Genomic DNA, 16,903 nt, shown 5'->3' on the forward strand with positions numbered 1-16,903 from the left:
GAGAAACACTATTTCCAAAAAACAAACAAACCAAACCCAAAAAAGGCAAGAGTCTTAGTGTTCAAGTGTTGTGAAGAGACACCAGGACCAAGACAACTCTTACAGAAGAAAAGCATTTAACTGGGAGTTTGCTCAAAGTTTCAGAAATGTAGCTCATTATCATGGCAGGGGGCATGCAGATCTAGTCCATGGCCAGAGAACTGGGCATACCTACTCATTAATTTTATTTATTATTATTTTTAACTCTTTATTACTTTATATAGCCCTGACTGTCCTGTTACACGCTCTGTAGACTAGGATGGCTTCAAACTACAGACATCTGCCTACCTCTGCCTCCTGAGTGATGGGATTAAAGGCATGTCCCACTATTGCCCAGCTAAATTTTTAAAAAATATTTTTCATTAATTTTTTCTTTACAAATTTCCTACGTGTACACAACACACTTTGGTCATATCCTCCCCTATTCTTCACCGTAACTTGTCCGAGAGATTAAACTCTGTAAGGCTTCATATATTCTTGGCAAATGTTTTATCTCTGAGGCACACTGTCAATGACCCAAGGCTTTATTTATTTAGCAAGGGTCTGATGTAGCCCAGGCTGGTCCCAAACTTCCTATATAGCTATAAATGACTTTAAAGGTTTATTTGTTTATTTTATGTATATGAGTACACTCGCTGTCTCAGACACACCAGCAGAAGGCCTTGGATCCCATTACAGATCCACCATGAGGTTGCTGGGAATTGAACTTAGGACCTCTGGAAGAGCAGCCAGTGTTCTTAACCACTGAGCCATCTCTCCAGCACCCCCTATAAATGACTAAACTTCTGATCCTCCTACCAGGGATTGCAGGTGTTTGTCACCACGCCCGGTTTTATACAATGCTAAAAACAGACTCTCTCAGCCCTCTGCATGCTAAGTCATATACTCTGACATCTGAAATGTATCCCTAGCTGACGCAGACCAAAAAATTTTGTTTTTCTTAAGCTTTATTTATTTATTAATTATATGTAAATATACTGTAGCTGTCTTCAGACACTCCAGAAGAGGAATCAGGTGGTTGCTGAGACTTGAACTCCGAAGAACAGTCGGTGCTCTTACCTGCTGAGCCATCTCACCAGCTCATGTTTTGTTTTTCGAGACAGGGTTTCTCTGTGTAGCTCTGGCTGTCCTGGAACTCACTTTGTAGACTAGGCTGGCCTCTGAACTCAGAAATCCGCCTACCTCTGCCTCCCAAGTGCTGGGATTAAAGGCGTGTGCCACCACCGCCTTACACTCGGAAGCCCAGGCAAGCCTTGAATTTACAATCCTCCTGCCTCAGCCTCCCCAGTAGCAGGTATCATGACCACGCCCTTGTCATTTAATAAACTTATCCCCTCCCTCTGGCAGTCCCACCGTAAATCTATTCGTCGGGTTCTAAAATGACATCTAAAATGGCCTCCAAAGGGTTTGAGGCAATCTCTGGGCAGACTAGTAACCGGAAGACAGTTCCGATGCTCCCTATATAAGAGATGGATGGCGCTGTCGCTCCAAGCACTTTGCAGAGAGATCTGGGAAGACAAGAGACTGCGGGCTAGCAGGACTAGCAAGGTAAGTTAACCAGGGAGGAAGGTGGGTTGGTGTTAGCAAAGCTGTGTGTTCTGATGCAGACACAATGCTCTCTCAAGATTTAACTGGGCAGAAGGTACCTTCAGTAAGGCACTTTGGACCTGAGGCAGGAGGATAGTGAGTTTCAGCCAGATGAGGCCGCATGGCAAAGAGTGGTGTTCTTATAATAAACAGAAAGAAACTCCCACTGTATCCTTTTTGATGAACGTCTTTCTTTCTTGGTAATAACCATGTTGCTCTTTCAGACTCTATATCTCGACGCTGGGCTAGGCTGGGTCATGTGGTTGCATGTTTGAATTTGTTTTTATTTTATTTTGCTCTTGAGGTAGTCTAGTTCTATAATTCTATCCTGGAACTCCATTCTCCTGCCTTAAGGCTTGAGAGCAGGACCCTGGGTCCAGCATTATTCTTTTTTTTTTTTTTTTTTTTTTTTGGTTTTTCGAGACAGGGTTTCTCTGTGTAGCCCTGGCTGTCCTGGAACTCACTTTGTAGACCAGGCTTGCCTCGAACTCAGAAATCCGCCTGCCTCTACCTCCCCCAGCATTACTCTTTTTTGTTTTGTTTTGTTTTCTGAGACAGGGTTTCTTTGTGTAGCCCTGGCTGTCCTGGAACTTACTTTGTAGACCAGGAACTCACTTTGTAGACCAGGCTGGCCTCGAACTCAGAAATCTGCCTACCTCTGCCTCCCAAGTGCTGGGATTAAAAGCGTGTGCCACCATGCCTGGCTAGCATTACTCTTAATTAACACCAGCCTTGGGGATAAAGAATGCAAGAGTTCATTGTGGAGACGCTTACCCAGAATCCCAGCTTTCAGGAGGAGGTAGATCGATGAAGCAGATGCTTGCTATAAAGTTTAAGGCCAAACCCAACAACCAGATGAGTTTTAAGCCAGCCTAGACTATACAGCCCAACCCTATCTCAAAACAAAAAATAAAAACAAAAACCCCAAACCATTTTTGGAACAAGTTCAAATCAATGATGAAACTAGTTCTTGGTTAAAAATCAAATTCCCAGCCAGGCAGTGGCGGCTTGTGCCTTTAATCCCAGCATTTGGGAGTTCGAGACCAGCCTGGTCTACAGAGTGAGTTCCAGTACAGCCAGGGCTACACAGAGAAACCCTGTCTTGGAAAAAAAATTCTAATTCCTAGCTGGGTGGTGGTGGCATATTCTTTTACCACCTTGCCCTAAGGAGGTAGAGGTAGGTGGATCATTTGAGTTTGAAGCCAGCCTGATCTACAGAGGGAAGTCCAGGACAGTCAAAGCTACACAGTAGAAATAAATAAACACCAATTCCTGAAGGTGGCGCACGCCTTTAATCCCAGCACTCGGGTTGCAGAGGCAGGCAGATTTCTGAGTTCGAGGCCAACCTGGTCTACAAAGTGAGTTCCAGGACAGCCAGGGCTACACAAGAGAAACCCTGTCTCGGGAAGGAAAGAAAGAAAGAAAGAAAGAAAGAAAGAAAGAAAGAAAGAAAGAAAGAAAGAAAGAAAGAAAGAAAGAAAGAAAGAAAGAAAGATTTGAATGTATTAGATTTTTAACACCATATGAGCAATTGGGGATGAAGTGGTTATTTTTTGTTTGTTTGTGGGTTTTTCTTCTTTTTAATTTATTTTTGTAGAGCTGGGACTATAACAAAGATTCTAGGCAAGCACCCTACTAACTGAGCTATGTCTCCAACTTTTCTCTCTCTTTCTCTCTCTCTCTCTCTCTCTGTGTGTGTGTGTGTGTAGCCCAGGCTGGCCTAGAACACACAGATCTAATCTGCCTCTGCCTCCAAAGTGCTGGGATTTAAGGCTACAAGTAGCTGCAATTTTATTTTATCATCTCAATTATTAAAATAAAAAGGTTACGCCAGGTACTGGGAACACAGACCTCTGAGTTTGAGGCTAGCCAGAGCTACACAGAAACGCTGTCTAAAGTCTTTTTGTTCTGTACAGATAGCTCAGCAGTTAAGAGCACTGGCTGCTCTTTTAGAGAACTCAGATTCAACTTCTAACAGCCACAAGGAAGTTCACAATTGCCTACAACTCTCAGGGTCTCCAAGGCCCTGGTTACTAGGTACAGAGACAAACATGCATATAAAACATATAAATAAAAATTAAAATACATATAAAACATCCACACACATTATTTAAAGTTATTAACATTATTGTTTTGCCAGGCACAGTGGCACATGCCTTTAAATCCAGCACTTGGGAGCAATCATGCACATCTCTGAGTTCAAGGCCAGCATGGTCTATATAGAGACCTTGCTGACCTCGTCTGTCACAGTGATCCTGGTGCTACAGGTGTGAGCTACCACCTGTAGTTTTTGGTTCCTTGGTTTGTTTTAGTCTCCTGTAATTCTTGTCTCATTTATATAGCTAGTACTTTTAAGTTGTAGTTATTTTGTAATGAAATATAAATGTCTTTCTAGCAACTGTAAGACCCCTGAAGCTGGGCCTCGGCTCAAGTCCCAGGATGAGCTGGCCAGCACCCCAAAGACTCGAGAGAAAACCACACCAGATGCAAACTGCAAGAGGTTTTATTATCAGCTAGCTGAGGACAAACTCCTTCCATGGTGCAGGGTAGGGGAGTTCGACCCCGAGCAGTGACAGTAGGGGGCTTTTAACAGCTAGCTGAGGAGTTGGGAGGAGAGTTCTTCTTTGCCCAGATGTCCTTGGTAAAATTACAATTATCGCATCTCTGGCTGTAAGGCTCAGAAACAAAAAGGCTTTTTGCTGGCTATAGAGAACAAAGAGCTTCTTTCTAGCTGTATTTTTAGAGATCAGGGAAAACAAGCTTGGGGAACATCCAGGGGCTTTACCTCCCAGGGAGAAATGCTCTAAGTCGGGGTCCCACATTCCCCACTCCTTCTAGTACATAGTTCTAGTCTTAGAACTAGGAAAATTAAACCTCTGGCCCAGCTGTCAAATAAAGCCAACATGAGGTCGTAGCTTTAGGATTTGTAACTTTGAGAGCCTCAGAAGCCCCTCGAATGACACTAGAGAGTCTCTCGTCAGTGGTAGGAGGGAGGGAGGAGGTTCCTGTGCCAAGCCCAGTGAGTGTGAGCAGGGCCAGGCCAGTGGGCCGCAGTGGGGCCAGGAGGGGGAGCTTGTCAGAAGCACCAGGTAGGGTCCTTTCCATTTGGGTTCAAGGTTGTCGGAATGGTGGCACCAGACCAGGACAGGATCCTTTATTTGAAATTTATGTGGCACTGCCGTGGTTCCTGGTTCATACTTTTTTTGTTTTGTTTTGTTTTGTTTCAGCAATTCTCAGGCATCTTTTTCTGACCAGTTCTAGGGCCTTCAAGAGAGCTAGCAGGGGGTGGGAAAAAGTTACATCAGGGTCAAACATTTTCCCTGCTTTTGTTAAGCAGGGCAGTCCCCCACGGAGGAGTTCAAAAGGTGTAAAGTTTAAATTTCCCTGGGGTGTTCCGTACTCAGAATAAGGCAAAGGGAAGGAGAGCTGTCCAATCTCCCCCCCCCCTCCCCTTCGTCTCTAAAGTCAATTTAGTCAAGGTTTCTTTTAATGTTCTATTTATCCTCTCTGCCTGTCCTGAACTCTGGGGTCTATAAGCACAATGTAACTTTCAATCGATCTCCAATTGTCTGGCTAACCCTTGACTTACCTGGGCAAGGAAGGAGGGGCCATTGTCTGACGAAAGTACCAAATCTTGGGATGCCAAATCTTGGGAAATTTTTTTTTAATATCTTCTTTGCCACGACATTGGCAGTCTCCTTCTTAGTGGGGCTGGCTTTGACTCACCCTGAAAAAGTGTCTAATAAACTTTTTGTCTAATAAACAAAAATAAATATCTAAACTAATAGATATTTATTACCATACTTGGCTGGTTTAGTAAAATCTACTTTTCAGTATGCCCCTGGCCGGTCATCTCTTAGCTGCCTTTCGGGGGCATTCTTGTGGTGCCCAGCATTGGTGAGGGCACAGGCTTGGCATTTATTAACAATCTCCTGGGCAACGTTGGGTAATCTTACAACATAGTAGTTTGAGCTCTTAACAATTTCTTTGAGCTTCTTAGTTTCTAAGTGTGTGAGCTGGTGTAGGTTGGCTACATATTGTTGCCCTTCTCTGGTGGGCAGGACCGAGTGACCATCTTGGGTCTTAGCCACTCCCTGGGGAGTATACCCACATATCTCAGGTATATTGCCTATTAGTTCCTGATCTTCTGGAGTGTAGTCAAAGCCTGTGTCGTTGAGTTCATAATATTCCTTAAGTTCTTTATTTTTTTCTCTAGCTATGAGGATCATAGCTCTTTGGGCCACCTGTTTGGCAGCCAGGTCAGCCATCTGATTTCTCTTCGCTATGGCATCATGGCCTTTCTGGTGACCAAGGCAATGTATGATGGCCAGTTTTTTTGGCAAGTGTATGGCTTCTAATAGGCTCAAGATTTCTTCTTTATTTTTAATATCTTTCCCAGCAAATGTGAGTAACCCCCTTTGCCTATAGATTGCCCCATGTATGTGAGCGGTGGCGAGAGCATACCTGCTGTCTGTGTAGATATTGATGTTCCCAGGATGGCAGCCTGTTACTCCTGCATCTGTCAGTAACCCTCCCCTCCATCCCAGACAGGGAGTTCGTTGCTTTCATGAGTGCGGACAACATCAAACCAAGAATACCGAATTCAAACACAGCCGGCAGACAAAGACATAGACAAAGACAGGATCCTACCTCCAAGCGGAGTCTCTGAGAACTGGGGTAGGCCACAAATCCCAGCAGGCGAACCCCCACATGTAAGACCCCCGAAGCTAGGCCTCTGCTCAAGTCCCAGGATGAGCTGGCCAGCACCCCAAAGACTCGAGAGAAAACCACACCTGATACAAACTGCAAGAGGTTTTATTATCAGCTAGCTGAGGACAAACTCCTTATGGGGTACAGGGTAGGGGAGTTCGACCCTGAGCAGTAACCGTAGGGGGCTTTTAACAGCTAGCTGAGGAGTTGGGAGGAGTTGGGAGGAGAGTTCTTCTCTGTCTGGATGTCCTTGGTAAAATTACAATTATCACATCTCTGACTGTAAGGCTCAGAAACAAACAAACAAAAAAGGCTGGCTATAGAGAACAAAGAGCTTCTTTCTGGCTGTATTTTTAGAGATCAGGGAAAACAAGCTTGGGAAACGTCCAGGGGCTTTACCTTCCAGGGAGAAACGCTCTAAGTCGGGGTCTCACACAACCTTTGTGTTAAAATTTCAGACAAGTACCAAGTTTTAAGCTATAAATACTTAGAAGTAATTTAAATCTAATTTATATAATTAAGTTTTTTCCCCATTAAAATTTTTCTCTTTTCTGTTTTGTTGAGACAGAGTTTCTCTGTAGCTCTGGCTGTCTTGGAACTCATTCCGTGTAGACAGGGCTGGCCTCTGCCTCATAAGCACCCCAGATTTATGGGTGTGTGCCACCACTCCCAGCAGCAATTTTGTATGTTCCTAACAATATGTATGGGGGGTATGTTTATAAGAAATGATGAAATCTAGGCAACAACAGAATTAAACTAATCCACTTTTTTCTTGCCTCCCAGGCGTCTGGACCAACATCAAACCTATCTCTGTGGCAAAATGGGTAGGCCAGTTTACACAGGGGTCACTTCAGACCTTTCCTAGACCAAGGGGAATATTTCCCACAGATATGGCTACGAATGTGCCGTCAGATAGCCCTGTCAGGTCAGGGCAACCGCTATCACTGATAGCCGAAGTGAAACATGGAGAAAGGCAAAATTATAACCCCGAGTTTTGGCACATGAAGTTCCGAGGTTTCAGTCCCTCCGAAGGGTCCAACTGGATCCAGGACCTGAGGAGCATCTCTGAGCTATGCTATCAGTGGCTGAGGCCGGACCTGAACAGCAAGGAGGAGATCCTGGATCAGCTGGTGCTGGAGCAGTTCCTAACCTGCATGCCACCAGAGCTGCAGGCCTTAGTGAAGGAGAGCGGAGTGAAGAGCTGCAAAGACCTGGAAAAGCTCTTCCTGTTGCAAGACAGGAAACGCCACAACTGGGTAAGCAGAGCCTCAGCTGTGTCCTCTGGGAAGGACGGATAGCTGTGGGGGACCCACCAGGGAGCAGAACCTGTAGAGGATCTTGCCCTTAATCAGTGGCTCTCAAGGGGAGTTTTGCTTCCCAAGAGATAAACAGCAATGTCTGGGGGCTTTTTTTTTTTTTTTTGGTTTTTCGAGACAGGGTTTCTCTGTATAGCCCTGGCTGTCCTGGAACTCACTTTGTAGACCAGGCTGGCCTCGAACTCATAAATCTGCCTGCCTCTGCCTCCCAAGTGCTGGGATTAAAGGCATGCGCCACCACGCCCGGCTGTCTGGGGGCTTTTATGGGTTTGTTTCGTCTTTGTGAAGGTCACACAGAAACTATTTAGTAGCCAAGGGATTGTATAGATCAGAAACAGTGCAAACTAACAGGCCAATGACCAGCTCACAGAGTCAAAAGCACACAAACTCTGGGGTGTTTTTGTTTTTGTTTTTGACAGTTTTGAGCTTCGATGTTGGTGCTGGGAATTGAATCCAGGTGTTCTGGATAGCAGCCTGTGCTCTTAATCTCTGAGCTATCTCTCTTTGTTGTTGTTTTTAACCTGCATGTACCTCATGATGCCCTTGGAGGCCAGAGGAGGACATCAGGTCCCCTTGGAACTAAAGTTACAGTTATGAGGCACCATGTTGGTGCAGGTCAGTGAATCTGAACAGTGAACAAGGAGCAGTCGGTACTCTTAATCTTTCCAACTTTGCTGCCCCAGACTCCTTGTTTATTGAGACAGGGTCTAAGGTAGCTCAGGCTGGTCTCCAACTCACTGGGTAGCTGAGTATGACCTTGTGGACCATGCTCAGGAAGATAGATTGCAAGTAAGCCTAGCTGGGCTGCTAAATCAGAACAGAAGTGAGAGTGCTTGCTGGGAGAACTATATCCAGGCTCTTACATGGGGTCTGATCCTGATTCCCTTTCTCCGAACAGTCCATAATCTACTCCCAAGGACAGGCATACCTCCTTCGGCATCCCAGCGTTGGGAAGGCTGAAGCCGCAGAGGATAAATGGGACCATATGGACTTCTCCCAGGGGCACCTATCAAATGAGAGCGAGGTGTCTCTCAATAGAGGCCAGGCCAGTCGGGAGCTACAGAACCTCTCTGAGACTGAAGAGCCATCCACCAGCCAGGTGAATGTATATCACTATCTCTGGGGGGTGATTTGAGAGAAGGAGCTAGAAGACCGGAGTTTTGAGAGATTTGCTAAGGGCTGGGGTTGGCCACACTGACCATAGATGTATGTATCCCATGCTTAGACATTGTTGTGCAGAATGAAGACCCATCTGCCTGCCTACTCCTTAAAGCTCAGCATTTAGAGCAGGCATGGTAGCGCAAGCCTTTAATCTTAGCTCTGAGGCAGAATGTGACAAGTATCTCTTGAGTTCAAGGCCAACTAGGGCTACACAGTGACCCTGTCCTCAACAATAACTGTGAGGCCACCATCAACATAAACTGATAAAGCATAGTGCTACCCTGTACTCAAAGCCACTTGGAAAGCTAAGGAATCAGGTTTGACGCCAGTCTGGGCTACACAGAGTTCAGAGACAGCCTGGGCAACTTATCAAGAACCTGTTTCAAACAAACAAACAAACAGACAGAAAGACAGACAGACAAAAAAGTCAAAGGGCCAGCAGGATGGCCAGAGGTAGACCGGGCATGCCTAGAATCCACCAGTGGGGAAGGAGGTGTGATTCTCAGAGAGTGCTTCCCTGCACAAAGCTCTAGTACCACAAACCAGTGAACAAGCAAAGAAAAAAAAAAAAAAAAAGCTAGTAGAATACTCCGTCTGATTGGATGTGAGGACTGAAGCCACGGTGAGTGGAAGGAAGGTGTTGGTTCACTCTCCGGCAGTCTTTCAGGGCTGGAAGCCACTAGAAAAGTTTACTTTTTCACCCTCTATTCTTCTGCTTACCCCAGCCCCGCAACTTCCTGCCCCTCTTTGAAAACTAACCTCCCTGCCCCTGAATCTAGTTTGTGCTACTCATACAGCCCTGGGTATAAGGCCACTTGCTGGAGTGAAGTGGACCTACCCGTGATCACAAAAACCCAAAGCCATCAACTGTCCATAAGCTCCTCCTTTAGGGGCGGGGACTCCTGAGCTCTGCCTACTCCTTGCTGGAACGGTGATTGGCTGGATGTCGTACAGGTCACTGTAGCCTCTGTAATGTAAGTTCACGAGTTCAGCAGTCCAATCCTGTCCAGAAGACTTGGCTTTATTCCTGTCACCAACTTCTCCACTCCCTTCCCCCGGACCTTTCTCCCTCCCCACCCCAACCCCACTTAGAATCTTTTTGCTCTGTTTTTCAAGACAGGGTTTCTCTGTAGCCCTGGCTGGCCTGGAACTTGCTCTGTAGACTAGGTTGGCTTCTAACTGGAGATCTGCCTACCTCTGCCTCCTGACTGCTAGGATTAAAGGTGTGAGACACTACAACTGGCTAAGAGTTTTTGTTAACGGTGTCTATCACTGTCATTTCAAAGCCCACAATATGTATCAGAGGAGAGCTCCCCCCCGCCCCCATCAGAATCATTCAATTTCCTCTTATATTGTCCTATTATATGTGTGGGTATTTTTCTTACATGTGTATCTGTACACCATGTGTGTGCCTGGTGCCTTGAGGGGGTGAGAAGAGAGTGTTAGATCCCTTGGAACTGGAGTTATACAGGTGGCTCTGAGCCTCCTTGTGGGTGCAAACCCAGGTCCTCCTCAAGAGCAGTCAGTGATCTTAATCTCTGAGCCGTATCATCTCTAGTCCCACTAGCCCTAAATCTTAGTACTGCCAAAGTTGAAAGGCATTTTGCTTGTAGAGTCAAGGGCAGGGAAGAATGTGTAGAATGTGAGATTTAGAGGTATGGTAATTAGTTACACATTAATGACACATGTATGTAGAGACTATGTATTGTATGGATGCATCCCCTGTCAATCGAAAACCCCTATGGACTATAGGAGAGTGTGAAACTGAAGGTGGGACATCCAGGAGGCAGAAGGACTTCTGGGATAGAGCCAGGTGAGGAAGAGCTTCCTGGGAAGATGAGAGAGACCCATGGTACCTGAGCACAGGTAACTGCCACATGGCAGTGTAGATGAAAATAAATGAGGTAGTTTAAGTTATGACTTAGTCAGAGAATAATCTAGCTGTATGGCCGAGGTATTTGCAAATATTACTTGGGGGAGCATGGGGTTGAGAGGAAGAACCAGGACATAACTTCTACATGTACAAATAAGAGAATATTCGTTGATGTGGGATAATAAGGTGGGCTATAGAAATATAAATGTTCCCACAACTCTGGAAAAAAGTTAGTGTAGTGCACTGATCCAGACAGATTTCTGTGTTCTATCTCTCCCTGGAACAAACACACACTCATGATTGTTCTTAATTGTCCTCTGTCAAGGAAGAGGGCATTTTGCTGGGCGTGATTCCTGAGAGGAGACAGCCAGACTACCTGAGACCTGAGAAGAGCCCGGGGAATGACTCAGTCCCTGACCTGGAAGAGGCAGAGGCATCTGTGTTTGTTGGTCAGGACCCTCTTCCAACACTGGGTCCCGGTGAGTTCAAGGTGGGGACTTACTGGGTACTTATGAATTACCCTTGTGTGACACTCTTGGGAAGTTGGTGGGATGTTCCCAGCCAACACCAGAGTTGCGTTTGGACAAGTCTGGTATGGCAGGAATGGTCTTTTTATTATTCCTTTGCATACACTGGTTTTTTTCCACTAATTTATTTGTTTACTTTATACCCCAGTTGCAGCCCCTTCCCCTCCTCCCAGGTCCCCCTCACACAACCCTTTACTCATCCCCATCCCTGTCATCTCTGAGAAGGCTGCGTACCAACCCACCCTGGTACCTCAAGTAAATTCTCTTCCGGACAAGACAGCCCAGTTAGGGAATTGGGATCCACAGGCAGGCAGGGAACAGATTCAGTGACAGCCCCCATCCAAGTTGGGAGACTCCCACGAAGACCAAGGGGTACATCAGATGTACAAGGGTTCAGTTTAGTTGACTCTATTGATCTTCCTGTGGAGTCTCTATCCCTTTTGGATTCCTCAATCTTTTCCCGAACTCCCCAAGCTCTCCCTAATGTTTGGCTGTGGGTCTCTGCATGCTTCAGTCAGCCGCTGAGTGGAGTCTCTCAGAGAACAGTTAATAGTGTCGGGGTTTGGTTCTTGCCCATGGAATGGATCTCCACTTGGGCCAGTCATTGGTTGGCCAGTTCCCTCCATCTCTGTTCCATTTTTGTCCCTGTACTTGTAGGCAGGACATATTTTGGGGTTGAAGGTTTTGTGTCTGGGTTGGTGTCTTTATCCCTCCACTGGAAGTCCTGCCTGGGCTATACAGGAGGTGGCCACTTCAGGTTCCATATCCTCTACTGCTAGGAATCTCAGCTAGAGTCATACCCATAGACTGGAGCCTCCATATCTCAGGCCTCTAGCATGTCCTAGAGACCCCTCCTTCCCCTGCTGATTTCTGTTCACTCTCCTGGTCCTCTCTCCTCAGTTTTCCCTACACTTGATTCCTACTCCCTTCCCTTCAAGCATTCTCCCTTGGGCCCTCCTTGTTATTTAGCTTCTTTGAGTTTGGATTATAGCCTGGGTATCCTGTATTTTATGGCTAATGTCCACTTATCAATGAGTACATACCATGTATGTTCTTTGGGTCTGGGTTGCTTCACTCAGGATGACATTTTCTAGTTCCATCCATTTGCCTGAAAATTCCATGATGCCCTTGTTTTTAATTGCTGAATAGAATTGCATTGTGTAAGTGAACCACATTTTCTTTACCCATTATTCAGTTAAGGGGCATCTGGATTGCTTACAGTTTGTGGCTATTATAAATAAAGCTGCTATGAACACAGCACATGCCCTTGTGGTATGGTGGAGCATCTTTTTATGTCCAGGAATGGTATAGCTGGGTCTTGAGGTAGATCTATTCCCAAACTGACAAGTTGGTTTCCAAAGTGGTTGTTGTACAAATTTGCAATCTCATCAGCAATGGAGGTCTAGTCCTCTTGCTCCACATCCTCACCAGCATGCACTGTTTGTTGTTGAGTTTTTTATTTTAGCCATGTATGTAAAATGAAATCTCAGGGTAGTTTTAATTTGCATTTCCTCAGTGACTAAGGATGTTGATCATTTCTTTAAGTGTTTCTAGGCCATTAGAGATCCCTCTGAGAATTCTCTGTTTAGCTCTGTACTTCTCTATTTTTTTTAAGATTTATTTTATGTATATGAGCGCACCATTGCTCTCTTCAGACACATCAGAAGAGGGCATCAGATCCCATTACAGATGGCTAAGAGCCATCCTGTGGTTGCTGGGAGTTAAACTCAGGATCTTTGGAAGAGTAGTCAGTGCTCTTAATTGCTGAGCCATCTCTCCAGCCCATGTACTCCATTTTTAATTGGGTTATTTGGTTTTCTTATGTGTTCCTACCAAGGCATTCAAGGCTATTTTCCACACTCTTATTTAGTGTATCCATTTTATATTGAGGTCTTTTTTAAATTTTTTTTTAATTTTTTTTTATTTTGGTTTTTTGAGACAGGGTTTCTCTGTATAGCCCTGGGTGTCCTGGAGCTCACTTTGTAGACCAGGCTGCCCTTGAACTCAGAAATCCACCTGCCTCTGCCTCCCGAGTGCTGGGATTAAAGGCGTGCGCCACCACTTTTGATCTACTTGGACTTGAGTATTTTGCTGGCTGATAAATATGAATATTTGCATTCTTCTACATGCAGACATCCAATTAGACCACCACCATTTGTTGATCCATCCTTCCTTCCTTCCCCCCTCTCTTCTTCTTCTTCTTCTTCTTCTTCTTCTTCTTCTTCTTCTTCTTCTTCTTCCTCTTCCTCTTCATCCTCTTCATCTTCCTCTTCCTCTTTCTTTCTTCCTTTCTTTCTTCCTTTCTTTCTTTCTTTCTTTCTTTCTTTCTTTCTTTCTTTCTTTCTTTCTTTCTTATTTCCTTCCTTCCTTTCTTTCTTCCATTGTATGGCTTTGGGCTTCTTTGTCAAAAATCAAGTGTCCATAAGTGTGAGGCTTTATTTCTGGGTCTTCAATTGTGTTCCATTGATCAGCCTGTTTTAATGCCAATATCATGTAGTTTTTATTACCTTTGTTCTGTAGTGCAGTTTGAGGTCAGGAATGGTGATACCTCCAAAAACTCCTTAATTATACAGGATTCTTTTTAGCCATCCTGGGTTTTTTAGTTTTCCTTATGAAGTTGAGAATTCTTTCAAGGTTTGTAAAAGAATTGTGTTGAAATTTTGATGGGGATTGAATTGAATCTGTAGATTGCTTTTGGTAAGATGGCTAATTTTTACTATGTTAATCCTATCTATCCATGAGCATGGGAGATCTTTGCATCTTTTGCTATCTGAAGTTCTTGTCATACAGGTCTTTCACTTGCTTGGTTAGAGTCACACCAATGTATTTTATGTTATTTTTGACTATTGTGAAGGGTGTTGTTTCCCTAATTTCTTGCTCAGCCCATTTATCATTTATAAAGAAGGGCTCCTGGTTTTTTTGGTGTGTGTGTGTGTGTGTGTGTGTGTGTGTGTGTGTGTGTGTAGTTAATCTTGCATTCATTCACTTTGCTGACAGTCTTTATCAGGAGTAGGAGTTCTCTCGTAGAATTTTTGGTTCGCTTATGTATACTATCAGATCATCTTTGAGCAGCAATGCCTTGGTGGCTCCCTTTCCAATTTGTATCCCCTTGATCTCATTTAGCTGTCTTATTGCTCTGGCTAGGACTTGAAGTAATATACTGAAGGGATTGGGAGAGAGTGGGCAGCCTGTCCTGTCACTGACTTTAGTGGAAATGTTTTAAGTTCCTCTCCATTTAACTTGATGTTGGCTATTGGCTTGCTGTTTATTGTGCATTTGTTGTTGTTGTTGTTTTTCGGTTTTTCGAGACAGGGTTTCTCTGTATAGCCCTGGCTATCCTGGAACTCACTCTGTAGACCAGACTAGCCTCGAACTCAGAGATCCGCCTGCCTCTGCCTCCCAAGTGCTGGGATTAAAGGCGTGAGCCACCACTGCCAGGCTTTTTTGTTTGTTTTATGTTTTTTGTTTTTTTAATGTTTAGGTATGATGTGCCTTGTATCTCTGATCTCTTCCAAGATTTTTAACATGAAGGGGTGTTGGATTTTGTCAAAGGCTTTTTCAGTATCTAATGAGATAATCATGTGGCTTTTCTTTCAGTTTGTTTATATGGTGGTTAGGGTGTGTGTGTGTGGGTGTGTGTGTGTGTTGAACCACCCGTGCAACTCACCCCTGCCAGATATGCCCCAGATGGACCTGACTGGCAAGGGATTGATAGTGGTTGTGTAGTCCAAGCTGGTTGTTCCTGGTGAGCCTGCCCTGCATGCCTCCACCAGGAAGGGGCCTGCCAGGCTCCTCATGACAGCAGGGAAAGACCAGAGCCAGACAATAGAAGCCAGGGGACTAAGTGCATCTCACCTCTGCTGACTGTGCCCCAGGCGGACTTGCTGGCAAGGGATTGGTGGGACAGGTTTCAAGCTGGTTGCTCCTGGGGCCCCTGTAGGTCTCCACAGGGAAGCAAGACACTCAAGGCTCACAAGTCCCACAAGGCTCCTCCAGACAGCAGGATGAGCTGAGTGCAAGACAATGGAGGTCAGTGTACTGTGTGCAACTCACTTCTGCCTGCTGTGCCCCTGTTGGACCAAACTGGTGAACAGAATGGTCCTTAAGTACTGTATGTCTCAGTGGGTAATGTGGGCAAGAAAGAATCAACCCCAGAATTATTCTCTGAACTCTACATTCTTAGACTAGCATATCCTTCCATAATCAAATAAATGTAATACTTTTTTTGAGACAGCATTTCATATTTTAAATGTTGTATGTGGAATCTCTTCCAGCAGTTTCTCCCGGAGTAAAGGGTGCCGTGCAGCCCCAAGAAGACACTGTTGTGGATGCTGTACCATTGTTCACCCATGTTCTGCAAAGAGATTTAGCCTTGAACAGAGATCTTCAGAATCTTCCTAGTTTCAACTTACCCACTTCCCAAGGAGTGGCGTCCTATATGGGCAATACAGAAGATGGGCTAGAGGCTGCTAAGCCCGAGCCTGCTAACCCACGGCCTAAGAAGCAAGTTGACAGTCTTGCTGGCCAGGCTCGGTTTCAGTGTACTGAATGCAAGAAGAGCTTTCTTTACAAGTCCCACTTTGACCTCCACCAGAGGTCACACACAGGAGAGAGACCTTTCAAGTGCATCTTGTGCAACAAGGCCTTTGTTCAGTCCTCCGACCTGAGAGTCCACCAGCGTGTCCACACAGGGGAGAAGCCTTACATGTGTGCAGTCTGTGGGATGGAGTTTGCCCACGGGTCCACCCTGCAGGGCCACAGTCGAGTCCACACGAAGGAGAAGCCTTTTGAGTGTAAGGATTGTGGGCAACGCTTCCGCCACAAGGGCAACCTCAATGTCCATTTCCGCATCCATTGCAACTTGAGACCCTATGTCTGTAAGAAGTGTAACATGGCTTTCCGACAGCAGGGGACTTGGAAGCGACACATGAAAACCCACTTGAGAAAGAGAAAGACGTCTGAGTAATTCTGGATTCAGTTTTTTCCTCTAGAAAGACTGAGATTGAGGTCTTTTCTTGGAGAAATGGAGGTTGGGTTGCCCCTATTCCATGAGGTCTCATCCCTTCATGGTCATTGTATAGAGTATTCATTGGTGGTCTGTTTCACTATGCCCCCTGGATTTTTATTTTTGAAATAGGGTTAGAACATGTATACTAAAAGTTAAATGTTTTAAAATTAAATTTTCATTTAAGTTATTCATCTATTCATTGATTGACTTACTTACTTTGAGACAGGGTCTCTCTATGTAGCCCTGGCTATCCTGAAGCTCACTATGTAGACCAGTCTGGTCTCTAGATCAGAGATTCTCCTGTCTGCCTCTGGAGCGCTGGGATTAAAGGAGCCAGGGCTTATTTTCCATTGTATGTGTTGCCTGTAATTTTAAAACAGGCTATGGCTCAGTGGTTAAGAGCACTGACTGCTCTTCCAGAGGTCCTGAGTTCTGGTATGTTTGAAGACAGCGAAAGTGTACTCATACATACAATAAATAAATTTTAAAACAAAACCAAAAAACCCCACCCTATCTCATTGAGCGGTGCTACAGCCCGCACTATGACCTCCTGGTTCCCCTAGCTCCAACTCAATCACAACCATCCCCCATCCGCTATCTGCACTCCAGCAGCCCCTCATGGATGGCTTTGCCAAGCAGCCAGTGCTGCCTGCTTTGTCCTCCTGCCTGCTTTGACTCCTCA

At 45.2% G+C, this 16,903-nt stretch overlaps 1 protein-coding gene across 1 annotated transcript; it reads left to right on the forward strand.

The window, feature by feature from the left end:
- Positions 1 to 1,528: 1,528 nt before the first annotated feature.
- On the forward strand, positions 1,529 to 16,408 carry LOC110297641 (zinc finger and SCAN domain-containing protein 5B-like). The gene is made up of 6 exons (XM_021166528.1): positions 1,529 to 1,587; positions 4,022 to 4,195; positions 7,120 to 7,592; positions 8,551 to 8,751; positions 11,012 to 11,165; positions 15,488 to 16,408. The coding sequence occupies exons 3-6, from the start codon at positions 7,227 to 7,229 to the stop codon at positions 16,177 to 16,179; spliced, it is 1,413 nt and encodes a 470-aa protein (XP_021022187.1). The 5' UTR covers positions 1,529 to 1,587; positions 4,022 to 4,195; positions 7,120 to 7,226; the 3' UTR covers positions 16,180 to 16,408.
- The last annotated feature ends 495 nt before the right edge of the window (positions 16,409 to 16,903 follow it).

The sequence above is a fragment of the Mus caroli genome, chromosome 7, assembly GCF_900094665.2.
Source record: "Mus caroli chromosome 7, CAROLI_EIJ_v1.1, whole genome shotgun sequence".
In the NCBI taxonomy this organism is placed as follows: Eukaryota; Metazoa; Chordata; class Mammalia; order Rodentia; family Muridae; genus Mus; species Mus caroli.